Raw genomic sequence first — 14,996 nt, 5'->3', positions numbered from 1 at the left:
AATACCCAACTATTACTTTAGTTCTTCTGATTTTTTTTAAATTTAAATACTCATACTTAATCCTTTTTGCTTCATCAGTTTTTAATTCTCTTGATTTCCTACTATGCCAAGAGGAGTATCAGCACTTTCATCTTCTTTCATTATAGGAGTTACAGATTTCATTTTTATAAATCACACCCTTATAAATAAGAACCACAATTCTCTTAGTTTCACCCATTTTCTGTGAGGAAAATTCCACGCACATCAAAGGGTGTGTGTGCACACCATCTAGCTTAGGACTATGTTATTACTCACTTTTAATGGACTCCTCAGTTTTATTCCCCTCCTTCCCACTATAGAATTAACCACCTAATTTTTATTTAATATTCCTGTTTTTTTTTTTTTTTACAACCTATGCATGCACTGCTAAATGCTAAAATGTTAAAGTTTGTTTCTGAAGTTTATGTGAATAATTTTATACTCTGTATTAAGACATTCCAATTCATCTTTATTTTTGAGGCACATTTATATATATTCGTGAGGCTGTGGGAAATTCTTGATTCCTACTACTGTGTAAGCACTACCCTGCATAAATACTACATTTAATTTGTTACCTTGTATAGATAACACAGTTACTGTTATCTGCTTCTGATGGTCATCATTTAGGGCCCCCAGGTAACCAGTACTCATGCTCCCAAGCATCTCCCTGTCCCTGTGGTGTGAAATGTTCCATCTGCCACCACAGCAGCGCAGGCTTCTATGCTTGCCACTGCTTTCCACCCTCGATTCAGCTCCTCCATTTCTTTCCCTGCCCTTTAGGAGCTTCCTCTTCTTTTCTGGGGAGCTCAGCAATGCATTTCAGGTTGCACAGATGTGCATGTGTTTTGGCATCTGTTTTAATGAAGGATTCTTCGAATCGTCTAGAGTACCATGCTCCCCAAAGTCAACCGCCCTTCCAGTCAGCATTTTTTCCATTTCTTATACTCACTTATTCCTAAACAAACACACCTAGTTATGTTAATTCAAGTGTGTCCTATGTCTTTGGCTTTGAGGAAACAAAAGCACATAATCTAAGTTTACCACAGAACGAGTTATAAAGGAGAGATTCACCATACCATTCCCTTTGATTCTGGAGGGTCAAAGGTTTCTGCCTGGTGGAGTGAGGTGCCTTGAGTACAAGGGTCTACCACAACCTCCCAGAACAAGCAGATACGTGCCTCTGGATGAATCTGCTTCAGTAAGTATTAGACGTAAGATTAGATTAGAGCGTGCCCACACGTGCACACACACAGACCCCCCCACACACACACACAAACAACTTCAAAATAAAGGTAACCCAGTCCTACTATATTCAGAACATCCCTTGACACTTTCTGTAGGTACCAAGATAAATATCTCTTGACTTTTAAATATTTAACTCTATACTGTTACATTACAGCATGAAAAAAGGTAGCATTTAATAAATATCTGTAGTAAATGTTTACATACAGCACATTGGTTACTCAAGTAAAAATGCCTCCCCTTCCACAATCTGCTCGGACCACCTGCAATTTAGACAGAATCTTTAAAAACCCCACAACTCTATTAGCATATTCTAACCCACAATGCATATATTAACCAGTTTTCTACAGCCGAGTGCAGGAGGAGATCTGCTCCAGTACGGTGCTTTCTGAAAGGGCATAAAGCAGATAAAACTAAACTCAACCCAGAACATGGGACAGGGAGGTACAAGCTGTGTCCGCTCGAGTTTTCTACCAGTCTAAGGAGTCAAGCCTCTCTCTGGAGTAAAAACAGGATGGCAGCCTCCATGAAGATCTCAGAAAGCTTCACCGCTCCTGAATCTGAACTTCACAGTCATTGCTCTTTTTGGCTGCTAGGTTAAGAATTCCTAAAGAAACTGAAGTGTTATTTTTCTAATAATCTTTTAATACATTTTTTTTAAACCCATATGAACTACTCACCATTTTGGGTTGTATGCCCATTACGTTCCTTCTTATAGGCAACTATAATAAAGCAGTTCATTAGAAACTAGGGTTGGATGACTCCATAATATTTGTATCCCAAGTTAAGAGTTAAGTTATGGGCTTTCTTCACTATGGTTAAAAGTCGCTAGGAAAGTATCACAGGGCCAACAATAATAGAGGGTAAATTCCTGATTAAAAAAAAATTTGGACAGCTAGCATTTTAATACTATTCTGCCACCATGTAATCCCCAATGTTACTCAACTACACATGATGATTTATCTGAAAGGAAGAGAAGCTACATCATAGGAATATTTTAAAAACCGTATTTAAGCAATACATCTAAAGTTCTTGGCACATTTACATAGTAAGTGCTTTAAAAATAGTTGTTATTTTCGCTATCATGATCACTTTGATAATGATGGTCATTTTGAGAGACATGATTTAAAATACTACTGGGGTAAACGAACGGTTCATAACCCAGTTTCTAACAGTTAATTCTCAACTGCCTAACTAAGTGCCAAACTAAGGCAAAATATCCCAGTAAGTCAGTATCTAATCTGACTTTCTACAAGGGCTATTGTAGCAAAAAACAACTGAGATCAGCATTACCTTATCAAGCACTGTGTACGGATTTTCTGCATTAAAAGTGAGAGGCGCGTAGAGTCTGAATCTCTCTCTGAACTCGGCCTGCTTCCGCTGATGAGGGCAGAAAACACTGAAGGTGAATTACCAACAGCAGCTTCAGTTACCCTTGTAAAAACTCTCTCTAAAACAAAGAGAAAACGAACCTAACACCCCTAAAACTTGGTAGCTTGCTTACATCGAAGGAAGTACACTTTTTCCTTATGAGGGTGACTTCTGCATTTTGGAGAGGCGAGACAGCATGTCTAACAGTCACTGCAATCTTTTTGGTAGTTTCCCATCTTTCAGGTAATTCCTACGGAAACAAAGGTACAGATGGGAAAATACTTCCGTGACTGAATTAAATGAAGTCCACAGGATTTAATTATTCCCACCTCTATACGTTAACCCATGACATCTCCACATTCTTCTGGGACAGAAGGACTTTATCCCCAGAAAGATGCAAGTGGCTAAAGGCTCCAGCCAGGCTGACCCACTGGCACCACGGGATTCATCTGTTCCAAGCATAAGCCAGATTTGTCCTCTGGTGTAAGATTTATGGCAGAATACAGGAAGTCTTTTCCAAATACACATCAATTTCCAAACTGTTTTGCTGTTAAGGGAATGAAATTCAGGAGCTCTAGAAAGGACTTCCCAGCTGTCTAACAAGTGGAAATGGGAGCCAGGTTTAGCAATTTAGCAAGTGAAGAAAGATGCTTTGAATCTGGTGGGGCACAGAGGAAAGCGTAAAGTTAATCTCCTGCCTTTTCCTCTAGCTTCCAAAGCTCTGTGTGTACTCTGTCTTGACAGAGAGTTCGAGCATTTAGGTCAGGTTCATTGCAAGTAACCAGGATTTCCGAAGTGAAGAGAGGCCAAGGGGAGGGAAGGTTAATTTCTACTTGATGTAGGACAAAAGCAGCAATAAATAGTTCAGGTAGCAACTCAGCTCTGCACTGCCTGACTACAATGCAAACAGGACAACAGCAAATTATTTTCTTTGAAGAGCCGTTGTACGTACATGCTGTTGAAAAGCATTCCTTGTGCCCAGACTAACAAAGCATTGTTTCTCTGGGTGATCTCCTAGGACACTGAAATTGTTCTGTCATACAAAACCACCCATAGTGAGGGGACTCTACTTGTGTAGCTCAAGTGCAAAAACAAAGGTTCTAGAGACTATTTTATGAGCCTCAATGAATATTTGATGAATGACTGAGTAGCTGTCAATTATGAAGAGTGCGCGCCGTGCTACATGTCAACTGTATGCGTGCAGGGGAGGGGTACTGGAAAGATAAGACACGTTCTTCCACTTAAATTGTTTTGCAATTTGTCAGAGTCAATGAGAAGCACCCAAGAACTATTCTATGGGACAGAATGCTTGGAAGGCAACGTTCCTGATGGAATTACTGAAACGGACCAGAGACCAAGAGACCTGGGCTTTAAACCTCCTTGTCCTTCATCTCCTTTTTCTACCCTTCTCATCCAAACTCCACACCCTCATCTCTGCACTCTCACTTTGCATTTCCGATTGATCCCAGGAACCTAACCATCACCTGGAGCCCCTTGGGAGTAACGGGTACAAAGGTCACATCCCTGGGTCATGCCCCTTAACCCTGACTGACACCGTAAACCTGCTATTACCGGCTTCTTGTTTAGGGATTCCAAATAAGCTTCCACTTGATACAAACAGATGTTCCTTGAAAACCAAAAGATCAGACAATCTCTGAAGTTTAAATGATAGGATTCCCCCAAAGAGGTAGCACAGAACTTGTGGCTCAAAGACAAGACTGGGTTCCAGCAGGCAGAAACTAGGGCGAGATCCTTGAGATCCTGCAAGGTAAGATGACCAGTGCAGGCTGGGGGTAGAAGAGTGCTCGGAGGGCAACTAGTTGGTGCTCATAGGCTAGAGGCCGTCAGTGAAGGCTTCCTAACAAGAAGGGACTTGATACGAATCTATACACTAAAGTTTAATCCTGCTTCGAGACTGTATCGTAGAAAGGGAGTGAGGACACAGCCACACGGAGGGGCTTCTTAGCATAGAACCCAACACAGGCAAGTATTAGGGAAATGTAACTGCTAACTGCTAATGATTATGAAGAAGAAACAGTAACTATCACAAACTGCTTTAATAAAAATAAAATTGGGGCACTGTTAGCCTCCAACTGAAATGTGCATTGCCTTTGAGTCTTGTTTTTTCTCTTGACTAGCCTGAATTACTGACGGAGGCACACACATAGCTAGAAGTGTGGCCCACTTTTGAAATGTTAAAAACCCTAGCGCTTTCAATAATTCATTAACCTCAAGTAAGAAGCCAAACTCTTATAGTACAAATTCTAGCTGTACTAAAATCTCTGGTATCCATGACCTGTGTTCCGACTGGTTTTTCTATTTTAAGGTCCAAGACCTGGCTCAAAGAATATCCAAAGCTTTCTAAAAACAAATATTTACATTGTGCCCCATACCATTTCATCTCTCACTCTTGTTATGTAGCTATGTATCTACAACTCATCTCTGTGTCTAAGTGGATTTCAGATCTAAGGACAGTTTCATAAAGAGAATTGAGTAATTCTCTTTATGAATTCTTTATAGTCCCCAGAGTCAAAAGACTCCACCTGTAAATACACTGTTGCATTTCATCCTCACACACACACAAAAACCCCAAAAACCCGTAGATATAAAAGGCAGCAGCAGCTGTGAAAAGTCTGGCAACTTAGAATCACTCCAAGACCCTGCATTTCACTACTATGTTACAGAAGAAATTGAAAACTGATACAAAAGAAAGCAAGCAAGCAAGCATGCAAGCAAGCAAGAAAGAAAAAGAAACAAGTACCCAAATAAATACTTGCAGACCCATGCTCACAGCAGCATTATTCATGATCACCGAAAGATGGCAACCACCCAGATGTCCAAATGTCCATCAACCGATGAAAAGCTTAACAAGCTGTGGTCGATGCAAACACAATGAGCCGGTGTTCAGACACGAGATGAATGTGGCATTCACATGCCACAAGACCAATGAACCTCTAATATACCGGGCCAAGTGAAAGAAGCCAGACACAAAATACCCCAGACTGGATAATTCCATTTATGTGCAGTGTCCAGAGTAAGTAAATGCATAGATACAGGGAAAGATTGGCGGCAGCAAGGACCAGTGGCAGGGCAAGAGTGGGGAGGAATGCGGAAGGATGGCTAGAGGGTGCAGAGGTTCTTGTCAGAGCAATGAACATGTTTTGAGATCAGAGGTGGTAGTTACACGATATTATGTCCATACTAAAAGCCACACACTTTCAAAGGATTACTTTCATGGCATGTGAACTGTGAATTTCACCCAACAAAGAAGTGGGAACCTGGAGACCATACCCATTTTAGAAGCGAGGCGTTTGGAGAGAGAGTTTACACAAGAGGAAGCATGCTCGGAGGCAAGCAGATGGCATGGCCTCACACAGTACTTGGGTTCCAGGCTCGAATCACTGAACTAGGATTTAATACAAGTTTTTCTAAGTGAATGTGTCCACTGCTCACACTTGCCAAGTTAAATGTAAGCCCATGCTGGAAGCTGATGGAGAATGGAAATATATGATCTATACATCTTCCACACAGGCGTGCGGAGAGAAGCTTGACTGTGAGATTTTGATTCATGGTTTCAGTTCCAACTAAAAAGACTTCACTTGTCAATGGGCACAGAGCAGCCACCAACTTTCTAGAGCATAGAAACAAGAGGACGACACAGAACTCCTATGTAGAAAACAGTGATTTCTCCGTCACTTGGGCTTTCTTTATTCTTTATTAAAATGTCCATGATATGTTTCTGAAGACTAGGACACTTCTCAGTTGAGAAGCAGCTTTCAATGAAAGAGAACAGGGCTATGTTTCATGTCTGGGAGGAAGGGTCGGGGAACCTCAAGGAGCATCCCTGAGGCCGTTCGCTAAATATCTCCTAGCAAGAAGGCAACAGGCACAGCAGTTGAGATGGAATATCTTGGCATAAAAGACATTTAGGTTCATGCAGGCTGGAATGACTTGTGTGACCTTGAAAAACTTATTATATCTAAGTTTCAGATTCCTAACCTACAGAATGCCAACAGTTGTCTCCAGTACAGGTTGTTCTAGGATGTTCTCAGAGAGGTCACATGAAGAACTTGGCCAAAGGAGGTGCCCAATGTATGTTAATTTGGGTACTTAACCATGACACTTACCTCCAGCTGAATATAGACTTGCTCAGGCATATTCTGGCCGTAGTTTTCCAAGAGTATGATGGTTTGCTTTAGTGGTTCAAAGAGTTCATCCGTAGTTCTCTGTCGGCTTCTTACGGCCAGAAGATGCCCCATGATATCAACTAAACCATCGTGATCACCCTCACTTAAATCTCTCTGAAGTCCAGCATCTGTCTCCTTTATAAATTCTTGGAGCTCATTCAGACTAGTATGTACATATATAGATACACACAAACATATACGTACATGAACACACACAAACCCAAAGTAAACACATTAGAACTTTCAGAAAACTTCTGATAGTCAACAAGGAAAATAAGATTCTTTCTAAACATCACTCTTTATCTCTAAGAAACTGGTAGTTTTAATGTTCTTAAAATTTATGTCTTAGCTTCAGAAAGCAGTCAGGTGTTAAGAGTTGTAATTCCAAATCCCAAAAGCATAGAAGGTTACCTGTCTACGACAAATCTCAAAAGATGCTCCTGAAACATCCAGCTCCATTTCTTAATAATATTCAGCAAGCTCACTTTGAAAGGCTTCATGTCCACCTTGAACCAACTATCAAACACTCTGAAGTCCTCAAACTTGCTCATCTGAACATACAAAGCTTCGTAAATGTCAATCTATAATTAGAAAAAAGAGAAGTCCTTGGACAGTTCAGTCAGACAGGAGAAACTACAGGGAACACCGAGGGTTTTCCTTGCCTGTTCTTTGAACTGTTCCAGACTTGGTGGTTGTTCAAGGACTTCTTCAGGTGCGTGAGTGTCCATTTCCTCAGACGACCCCGCCTGGCCATACAGGAGAAAATGCTTCATAAACTCAGCTCGGTCATCAACCCAGAGGTAAGCGTACGTGTCCAGGGTGTTTCTGAAGTCCAAGACTTTGCTGATGACATCTGCCACTCTCTTCATGATCTCCTGCCTGACCTCTACCAGGCCCAACATATTCTCCATGTCATTCTAAATGAAAGGAAAATCAAGCATTCATTAGAACGCACCTCGCTCTGTCAATCACAAGCAAGGTAACATCACCCAAGGCCCTCTGTCAAAGGGAGAGTACTTGGTGAACTCAGAAACTGTGTTGTTGTTTTTTCCCACTTCTCCTTTCCATGCGATCCCCATTATCTCCAGTTATGTTTCAATCATTAATATCAAAGGTCACATGCTTTTTTGGCGACAATACCTGATAAGTTGCTATTTCCAGATGTGCAGCCACTCGCTCCATCTGGGCAGACATCCTACAACTGCTGCTCAGCATTTCTTCTACGAGATCGTAGAAGCCATCCCCTGCCTCTCTTTCTAGAGAAGGTTTGAAGAGAATCTCAGGGGGCATTAAGATCATCTGCACTTGAAAAAATGGCACAGCTTTCAGTTGTTTCTCCGTATTCATCAGAAAGAAGTCTAAGTCATGCATGATGGCTTGAAAAAAGCCTTCTACCACCATGTCATCGATGAACTCCACATAAATCTTCCAGGTATCCAGAGAAGGATTGGCTTTGAAGAGCTTCCTATTTTCCTAAAACATAAATAGTAACAGAGGGGTACCAACTATAGTAGGTACAAAAATGAGAGCTTTCCACTGAAATGTTTTGTTAAAGAAGTGACTGCCTTTCTGTGCATGAGACAGGAACATTTAAATGCCAGGTCATAGAGCCTGAAGCCGAACAGTAACTATCTCAGCAGGATTTTGTAACACCTAGATCAACTATAACATACATTCAAAAGTCATCCTTTAAAGGAAAAATCAAATGAAAAATGCTGTCTTCAAGTATGTACTAGAGATAGAAGGTTTTTTTTTTTTTTAACACATTCTCTATGTCCTGGATGTAGGCTCCAGTTCTTGCTCTAGGTGAACTCTATGTGGCCCTGGGCTTTGTCTTCCATGGCCTCATGTGTAAATGAGGTTTCCCCAACTGGTCTTTCAGAGAACACTGTTCTGGAATATCCAAGATCACGTAGTCTGCAAAGTGCTATGTAGTCTAGGCCTTTCTGGGAGATTCACGGTGCTACTACTGAATGTCAATTTAACTTGGTTGAACCAAAACAAGCAACCAAATGACAAACACTTTGGGCAAACCACCTATAAGCAGCCTATAGAATAGTAACTCAGCTTGAGAAAAACCAGCCTCGTGAAGGCAAAGTTCCCTTTGTGCTTCAACAGTATTAAGTTCTTCTACCTTGATATCTCCCAAGAGTATGGGTAATGAACAGGTCGACAGGGCATGACAAGGTCAGACATGAATACTGTTTAGGACTGCTAGAGGCTAAGCATATGGTATAGCAGGACTAGGGACACAGATTTGAAAAGGTCAGGTGGGCAGCAAGGGTAGATTCCAGAGATACCTTTCCGAGTAGTAAAGGTTACATAGTCCCTCCAGTCCAGGGGGCAGATGCCCAAGGCAGAAACTAGATCACAGAGCAATCTGGACTGGAATGAGAGCTGATGATAAGGTAGATGATACTCTGCCTTTTCTTTGATCATTTGCTACTATGGATGTATGATCCACAATTCAAAAGATATGTGTTACAGGCAAGAACCACAACTACAGAGGTGATAAAATGGGACCTAGATTGGAAAGTTCTTAGAGGGATATCTTGCCCTCAACAAATTTAAGGACCTCTCCCTTCAAGGATGTTGTCTTGCCTATCTAGCTGGAACCATTCATATCTGTATATATCTGTAGTATATGTGGCCCACACCCCTGGAGTGTGTTGTGCAGTAGATATCCTAGGCATCTGTACATAGCGGACCTGGATCCTTTGTAGTCACTAGAAAGGAGAAGTATAGATCTTACACCTAGGGAAAAAAAAATCCTTAAATACCATTCAAATGAAAAGTTTATTCATTTGAAAGGTATAAAAATAAAGACCTAAAACACACCAAGCGTCACACTGGTAGGAAGTTAGCACCCAAGCTAGGACTACAAATAGGACCTTTTGACGCCCCCCCCCCCCAGGGTAGGGCTCTTCCAAACATATCACAGTATAGTACCTGTGACTGCCTCACTGTTTATACTTTTTTTTTTTAAGATTTTATTTATTTGACAGAGAGATCACATGTAGGCAGAGAGGCAGTCAGAGAGAGAGGAGTAAGCAGGCTCCCTGCTGAGCAGAGAGCCCGATGTGGGGTTTGATCCCAGGACCATGGGGCCATGACCTGAGCCAAAGGCAGAGGCTTTAACCCACTGAGCCACCCAGGCACCCCTGTTTATACTTTTTCATCCCAAGATATCCAGTTTTATATACTGCAGTGCCATTATATATATATATATATATATATATATATATATATATATATATATAGTGATTGTTTTATTTTCAACAATTTATGTAAAGAGGAAAAGGGAAGAAGAGCTTTGGGTCACTTAGGCATGGCTCAGGTCCCTTCCAAACCTAATCTTTCATTGTTCCATTCTTCTCTCTTCATCTTAGACTCTACCTGCAAACTATCCCTTAGAATACCCCCAGCCACACAGGGTGCAGCCTTAAAAGGCAGAAATAACCTACCCTCTGCAGTATTTCCACAGCTTTCCCCGAAATGACACTCCTCAGAGGTAGTCTGAGAGCCAGGCTCAAAATCATGGACTGATCCCAGGGTCAGGGACGGGGGAAATCACAAAAATACAACTTCTAGAAACAATCATTCCAACCCTATTTTGAAGTTGACGTCTTTCAAGTTGGAACCTCTCCTCTCTTCTCATACTGAGAACAAGGACTCCAGAGGTGCTTAGTTTCTGGCTTGAGGAAAAAAGAATTGAGTCCATTTATTAGCAGAAAAACTCCAACCTTATTCTCTGAGGGGACCAAAGTCTTAGAATAATCTTCAAAGCCTCCTTTTATGAAGCTCCTCATCCAGCCTGTTAGGAGATTCTGTTTGTTATACTCAACTTAAAATATATCCAGAATCCAACCATTCCTAATCACCTCCATCGTCAGGACCCCAGTCCAGACACCAGGGAGGGATCTGTCACCTAGGTTACAGCCAGATGCCACGCCTCTGTCACCTAGGTTACGGCCATGGTAACCCTTCCAGGCCCCCACCTCCCCTGTGCTTGAGTTTCAACACGACAGCTGGACTCTCTTCCAAATCAAAGTTAGATCATGTTTACTCTCTTCTCTTCCAAGTCCTGCAATGAGCTCCCCAAGGAGCCCGGAGTAAAAGCCGAAGTCTATACAAAGGCCCATGCGGACTTCCCTGAAGTGCTGGGCCACTCCACCCCTCCTCACGGCCCACAAGCATCTGAGCATCTGACTTGAGTTCCTTGTCCCCTGCACCCCCCTACTCCCCGAGCGGGGGCCTAATTTGCCTTCGGGCTTCGCACCAAACACCCAGCACCTTGCTCCCTGATGACCATTTCCTCTGTCTGGAACACTCCTTTCCCACCAGCCCGCTGTGTTGACTCTGTAACTTGGCTCTCATCTTACCTTCTCCTTTAGGCTCATCCTGATCATCATGTTTAAACCCCCACCCCCCAACCCTAAGCCCAGCGTCGGAAACTCCTGCGCTCTGCTCTCTTTTCCTCTTTGTTCTGCAGCACTCAACCAGTTCTATCACCTGTGCCTCACATCCACTGTTTCTAACATCTCTCTCCTCACTAGGATGGGAGCACCACAGAAGCAAGGGTCCCTATTCTGTCCACTCAAGTATCTCAAGAAGCTAAATCGGTACTGGGCCCATAAGAGGCTCACCTGAAGTATTTCTTGAGAAAGTGAATGATACTGGAACATTAAACTACATAATTGGTTATAGTCTATTTCAGCAGAAAAACCATAAGTCCATTGCTCATTCTCTTACTGCAAGTTAGCCTAGAGAAAAGTGTCTTTACTTTACACATGAGGAAATTCAGGCGTGGTTTCTGGAAGACACAAGACTAAAAACCCTTGTTTTTTACCTCCACCATGGGCAAACCCCTGACTATGGTGCTTTGTAATGGTGGGGTGGGTGGGGGGGGTATGGGGGTGGGTAGGGGTGTGGGGGGAGGGGGGAGGGGTGTTGGTGCTCTGCCCAAAGGAGAGTGTCATGGTTGAGGACTGCATCGATCTAGAAATAATTCCATATAATAAACATGCTCAGAAAGAAATACAAACTGTGTTCTTTTGTCCCCCATCCTTTTTTCCTTAAGGAAGAATGAAAAATGAACTTCCCCACATCACCTTAATTGGAGCTGCCCCCCTGTGAGCACCACATTCCTGTCCTTGGCCCCCCCTCCCTCCTGTTACTACAGATGAGCTCTCCAAGTTCCTATCTACAGCCAACTTCCACATGTATTTACGAAATCCCTTTCCTTCCAGGACTTTCCTCCAACAATTATTTCCCCTCTACTAGATCATTCCGGTCAACATACCATCACTCGGAAAGACCAACCAACATTAAAAATAAAATCCTCCCCCTCCCCGACACGCCCCAGGCACCACGGAGTTTTCAGTTTCTGCCAGCTCGGAACTCCTCAGGAGCTGAGTAGCTTTTGGATCCCATCTCTCCCCTTCTTGTCAGCCACTCCATTCTGGCTTCCATTGTACCAGGTTAGCTCTGTCACAGTCACCAACAGCTTCCATGGTGCAACATTTGACTGCCAACCTTGGCCCTCATTTTCAGGTCCTGGATCAGGATAGGACAAAGTCAAATGCTTCCTCCTCCTTCGAATGTCTTCTTGGGTTGCTTTCCAAGACAGCATCTCTCTGAATTTTCCTTCTGCTTCACTGGCCTCCTTATCAGCATCCTGTGCTGTACCCTCCCATTCTCCCTGGCTTCAGAGAGAACTTCAAGGTCAGTCCTTGGACCTCTACCTATAATTAATCCCTACATGAATTCATCGAGATCCATGGCTTCACATATGACATACATACTCCTGACTCACAAGTTTAGGTCCCTGGCCTGGATTTCTACCCCAAACTCCAGCCTCAGCTGCAGTGCCAGCCTACCCCAAATATTCACTTGGGCATGTATCTCTAACCAACATGGCCTAACCACCCAAAGCCTCTCTTTTTCATACAAAATCTGCCTAGCACAGTTCTCCCCATATCAGTAAAGGCAAACTCCAATTTTCCAGTTGCTCAGACCAAAAAACTGGAACTCATCCTTGACCTCCCTCTCTCTCCTGATTCATCACAGCAAATCCTGTTTGCTCTACAGAATATTTGCCTTCAGAATATATCCAGCATGATGGCGTCTATCCCCACCGTTCTGACCCAAGCCATTATCACCTAAATTATTAAAACTATGTCCCAAAGGTCTCCTACTACCTCCTTGCCCACCTCTGATTTACACTCAATAGGGCAGGCCTTTGAGCAGTGTGTGTCTGGCTGCCACTTCACCTTATGGTAAAAACCCAAGTTCACAGAATGTCAATCCCACATATGTGTCCTCAGTCCCTTCCAAGCTTCCTCAACTACTACAATTCCCCTTGCAAATTCTGTTTCTGGAAGGTAGGCTCTCTAAAGATACCAACGGTACTCTTTCCTCAAACTTCTGTACTTTTTGCTGCCTAGAGCATCCTTCTCCTGATATCCATGTGGTTCATTCTCTTTCCCTTCCAGTACTCTGCAGAACTGCTACTTGAGTATGGAAATGTTTCAAACCATCTCATATAAAATCCACCTGTACCAATGATTCCCTATCCTACCTGCTGTATTTTCCACTGTTTCTCCTATTCAGTGTATGTTATTTTCTCTACCTTTTCCAACTAGACTGTAAGATCCCAAAAATAAGGGACTTTTTGTTTGGTTCTGTTTTCATTTTCTATCTTGTTTCCTTTGTTTTATTTTGTCTACTCTGCAATTGAGAACTTTGGAATAGTGCTTGTTACTGTTTTAAAAACTCAAATATTTGTTAAAAGGAGAGTGATTACTGTGCACCCTCAGGAGAAGGTTGGGAGGGTTGCAGGAGGTGATGCAGACAAGTCAGCTGGTACTTACAAGCATTCCACAAACCCTGCGAGCTATGAACAGCATGCAGGAGAGCACAGAGCTAGGGCAAAGACAAGGATCCCATCTCTAGGATCCAATCTCTTCCCTCAGGAATGAAAACAAGAAGAGCTGCAAAAGTTAGAGGCAAGTCATGCAAATTCCTCCATTTTAAAATGCTGAATAAAACCATACACAAAGCTCTCTCAGTTTCAATAAAAGAATCCTACATCATTAGCTTGGGTATGCCTGCTCTTTTCTCAACTAATTGAAAAGACCCTCTGTCAATTTCTAAACCTTAAAAGCCATTACCTCCACCAAGTTATGTATCCTGCAGCCATCTTCTTGAATTTGCTTGTATTTTTTAGCAAACAGATGGCCCTTGTCGTCCAAAGTCAAGGCAGCCTCCCTTCTGGGCTCCCTCCTGGGAAGGAGCGTACACTCGGCCCAAGCCTTCATGGTCTGCTGGATCACCTTCACGTTGCTCTGCGTGCGCTCCACTCTGCGCGCCAACTCCAACGTGGCCGCCTTCATGCTCTCGATGTAGGCCCAGCAGTCACGCTGCCAGGTCAGCGATGTCGCGGCGGCCTGCAGCTGCTCCTCCACGGCCCTCAGCTCACCCTCCACCAGGGGGTATTCCACTTCCAGGAGAGTCTGCTTCAGCGTGTTGTATCCTTGCACAAGAAGTTCAAGATTCCCAACGTACTGAGCGGAAGGAAATTCCAAAACAGAAAGTGCCAAACGCGTTAAAGCTATCTTAGAGGCACTGAAGCATTATAGGTCTATGTGTTCCTAATTATGAATCAAAATACTTCTGTTCCCAAAATGCCCTCATACCTACAAAGACTCACCTTCATTTTTTAAAAGATTTTATTTATTTATTTGACACAGAGAGAGAGATCACAAGGAGGCAGAGAGGAGGTGGGTGGGGAGTGGACAGACAGGCTCCCCACCGAGCAGAGAGCCCGATGCGGGGCTCGATTCCAGGACCCTGAGACCATGACCTGAGCCGAAGCCAGATGCTTAGCCCACTGAGCCACCCAGGCACCCCAACACTCACCTTTAAAATAGTGTTTCTCTTTTTGAAGATGGAGAACGCTGAATCTGGTATGTCGGATTTCTTCAACATCAAAAGGTACCTCACCTCTCTCAAAACGGCCATGAGCTATTAAAAGAAAATCAAGGATTATTTGTATTTTAAGAATATTTCCTTTTAACACATGTTAAACCCAAACACTTAAAATTTCAGTCAACGATTGCAATACTTCCAAATTGTCAAGGTGAAGAGACTGTTGCTTCATACGGCTTTTAAAAGCAA

General features: G+C 42.9%; 1 protein-coding gene across 1 annotated transcript in view; it reads right to left on the bottom strand.

Annotated features, from left to right (window-relative positions):
• Positions 1-14,996, bottom strand: part of DNAH11 (dynein axonemal heavy chain 11) — a 328,215-nt gene that overhangs the window by 252,141 nt on the left and 61,078 nt on the right. The window contains exons 13-20 of the mRNA XM_047694987.1: positions 14,739-14,843; positions 13,991-14,383; positions 7,959-8,291; positions 7,481-7,735; positions 7,230-7,399; positions 6,759-6,981; positions 2,765-2,881; positions 2,554-2,640 (exon numbers count right to left, since the gene is read on the bottom strand). Coding sequence (XP_047550943.1) covers positions 2,554-2,640; positions 2,765-2,881; positions 6,759-6,981; positions 7,230-7,399; positions 7,481-7,735; positions 7,959-8,291; positions 13,991-14,383; positions 14,739-14,843 — 1,683 coding nt within the window. The remainder of the gene's footprint in view (positions 1-2,553; positions 2,641-2,764; positions 2,882-6,758; positions 6,982-7,229; positions 7,400-7,480; positions 7,736-7,958; positions 8,292-13,990; positions 14,384-14,738; positions 14,844-14,996) is intronic.

This window comes from Lutra lutra, chromosome 11 (genome assembly GCF_902655055.1).
Source record: "Lutra lutra chromosome 11, mLutLut1.2, whole genome shotgun sequence".
Classification (NCBI taxonomy): domain Eukaryota; kingdom Metazoa; phylum Chordata; class Mammalia; order Carnivora; family Mustelidae; genus Lutra; species Lutra lutra.
Note: the sequence above shows the minus strand (reverse complement) of the source record. Positions and strands in the feature narration are given on the sequence as shown.